Source organism: Homarus americanus, unplaced genomic scaffold (genome assembly GCF_018991925.1).
Source record: "Homarus americanus isolate GMGI-L3 unplaced genomic scaffold, GMGI_Hamer_2.0 scaffold59495, whole genome shotgun sequence".
NCBI classification, from domain to species: domain Eukaryota; kingdom Metazoa; phylum Arthropoda; class Malacostraca; order Decapoda; family Nephropidae; genus Homarus; species Homarus americanus.
Window position 1 is genome coordinate 641,777 of NW_024732415.1, and position 2,958 is coordinate 644,734.

The window sequence follows — 2,958 nt, forward strand, 5'->3', positions numbered from 1 at the left end:
GTACTGTAGTCATGTTTCTTAAAATGTTTGTGGACCTCTACTAAGCTTCCTCAGAAGATGGACATTAATATTTGATAGAATGTCTTTGTAATTCTTGGAATGCTATGAATAAACTAGATGCATGTTTTCAAGTCCATCTTTACTAAAGAAATATAGTAAGAAACTTTCATATTTGCAGAAGAGACTAAACATTTGATAAAATAATATGGATATTGCAGAGTTAAGCTTTACCAAGGAGTGCCCGGGACTTAACAATTGTAGTTGCATACAGTATTTCTACTGCTTGGCATTCATCATTGTGGATGTGTTTGGGTGATACATATAATATATACATTGCCAATCAAGCAATACTCATTGGGGTATGGCAGGCTGGTAAAGCAATGGCAAAGATAGCTGGTGAGGTGGGAGTGTCCAGGAAGACAGTGTGGAAGTTGATTATATTTATTATGTAAACTATAAATATAAATGTATTGCATTGATTCACATGGTACTGAAACCATACATGGAAAAGGGTTTCTTTACAATATTATGAACAGCTTCCATTATCAGAGCAGCAACTTTCATAATGACAAACTCCTCATACCACATGTAATTTGCATTATCCAAGTTGTCCTCTAAGAGGTTAGGCAATAAATAATGTGGGGTTTTAGACCTAATTTATTGCTTTAGTGTCTGACATGTGAAGGTGTAGAGGCATTTGGTGGTTAAATTATGTGGACCTTCTCATGGCAGAATAATTTCTCAAAGAAAGGTTGCCATCACAGACATAATTTCCCATTAAGTTTATTAGTCATCATTACAAAGAATGGAGGCTGTTCTGTATAAATTACTTATCCTCACTGCCCAAACACAATACTAGGGCAGGGGTTCCCAGACTTAATAATCTATATACAAATATGTACTGTACACTTTTCATAACAAAACTCATAATTGTCCAAAATGAGTGTGTTATGTGTAGGTATTATTATTGTAACTTTGTAAAACATTCTATAACATCATTTTGCTGTTCTAGAATGCTGATCTTGGAAAAATTTTCTTCACGGCTTGTTGTTGTTAGTCATTGCATGGAGCATTCACGATCATACTGCATCTAAACTTTCTCTGTTAATTCTGGAACAGCTTTGAAGAGGTCTGCCACAAGACCAAAGTCAGCAACCTTTAAAAGATAAACATTTTATTAGCTGACAAAGAGTTTCTGGTAACATTACCTAACTGAAGTCAACCTAACCCCTCAGGTATTATTTGGATATTTAATCATTTGGTGAAATAAGTTGGGGTGCTAATTTTCTTGTTATCCATAGCATGCCTTAGTAAACACACAATTGACAGGATAAAATGGCACAAACCTGGAAAATGGGGGCCTCGGGGTCTTTGTTGATGGCAACAATAGTCTTTGAATCCTTCATTCCAGCCAAGTGTTGGATAGCTCCACTGATGCCAACAGCAATGTACATATCAGGGGCCACTATTTTTCCAGTTTGACCAACCTTTAAAGGAAAAACATTGACAAAAAAAATATTAATTTCTGTATTCTGCAAGAGTATGTAGCTCCAAAATTAACTCTGCAATTTGTAACCTATAACAAAGTAATGCTCATATATACATTGAACTTGTTGGTTTTATCGTGTTTATGCACACTTTTACATCACATATTCTTATCAAATTATACTATAATATATATAGCAATATGTACTGTATATTTGTTTTTGGCATGAAAAGCCATAGTTAACAATTTTACCATCGATACAAGATAAATTATAAAAAGCCGATTGGAGGATTCTTCTATTTAATCTGTACATCTTCCTACTGTATACCATACAGAACATCATTTTAACTATACTGTACCTGCATGTCATTAGGAACAAAACCTGCATCAACAGCTGCCCTGGAAGCTCCTACAGCTGCATTAAGTTTGTCAGCAAGAGTGTACAAGAGTTGGAAGTTTTCACCATTCTTCATCCCCCGACCTCCGCTGATAACGGTCTGCAATGATAAACCAAAGGTGTTTTAAGCACCCAAGACTATAGTCTTGGGTGCTTAAAACACCCAAATTTGGGAGTTTTAGACACCCAAGACTATAGTCTTGGTGTCATTTTACAGTCAAATTTGGGTGTTTCAAGCACCCAAGACTATAGTCTTGGTGTTTTTCTACAGTAAAATTTTACTGTAAAAAGACACCAAGACTATAGTCTTGGGTGCTTGAAACACCCAAATTTGACTGTAAAAAGATACCAAGACTATAGTCTTGGGTGCCCATAACACCTAAATTTTGATGTTTTAGACACCCAAGACTATAGTCTTGGGTGTCTAAAACATCCAAATTTAGGTGTTATGGGCACCCAAGAGTATATAGTCTTGGTGTTTTTCTACAGTAAAACTTGACTGTAAAAAGACACCAAGACTATAGTCTTGGGTGCTTGAAACACCCAAATTTGGATGTTTTAGACACCCAAGACTATAGTCTTGGGTGTCTAAAACATCAAAATTTAGGTGTTATGGGCACCCAAGACTATAGTCTTGGTATCTTTTTACAGTCAAATTTGGGTGTTTTAGACACCCAAGACTATAGTCTTGGGTGTCTAAAACATCCAAATTTAGGTGTTATGGGCACCCAAGAGTATATAGTCTTGGTGTTTTTCTACAGTAAAACTTGACTGTAAAAAGACACCAAGACTATAGTCTTGGGTGCTTGAAACACCCAAATTTGGATGTTTTAGACACCCAAGACTATAGTCTTGGGTGTCAAAAACATCAAAATTTAGGTGTTATGGGCACCCAAGACTATAGTCTTGGTATCTTTTTACAGTCAAATTTGGGTGTTTCAAGCACCCAAGACTATAGTCTTGGTGTCTTTTTACAGTCAAATTTTACTGTAGAAAAACACCAAGACTATACTCCTGGGTGCTTGAAACACCCAAATTTGACTGTAAAATGACACCAAGACTATAGTCTTGGGTG

At 35.9% G+C, this 2,958-nt stretch overlaps 1 protein-coding gene across 1 annotated transcript in view; it reads right to left on the bottom strand.

The window, feature by feature from the left end:
* Positions 1-427: 427 nt before the first annotated feature.
* The window catches only part of LOC121868534 (electron transfer flavoprotein subunit alpha, mitochondrial-like), a 9,672-nt gene continuing 7,141 nt past the window's right edge, over positions 428-2,958 (bottom strand). The window contains exons 6-8 of the mRNA XM_042369229.1: positions 1,846-1,983; positions 1,347-1,487; positions 428-1,156 (exon numbers count right to left, since the gene is read on the bottom strand). Coding sequence (XP_042225163.1) covers positions 1,091-1,156; positions 1,347-1,487; positions 1,846-1,983 — 345 coding nt within the window. The 3' untranslated portion in view covers positions 428-1,090. The remainder of the gene's footprint in view (positions 1,157-1,346; positions 1,488-1,845; positions 1,984-2,958) is intronic.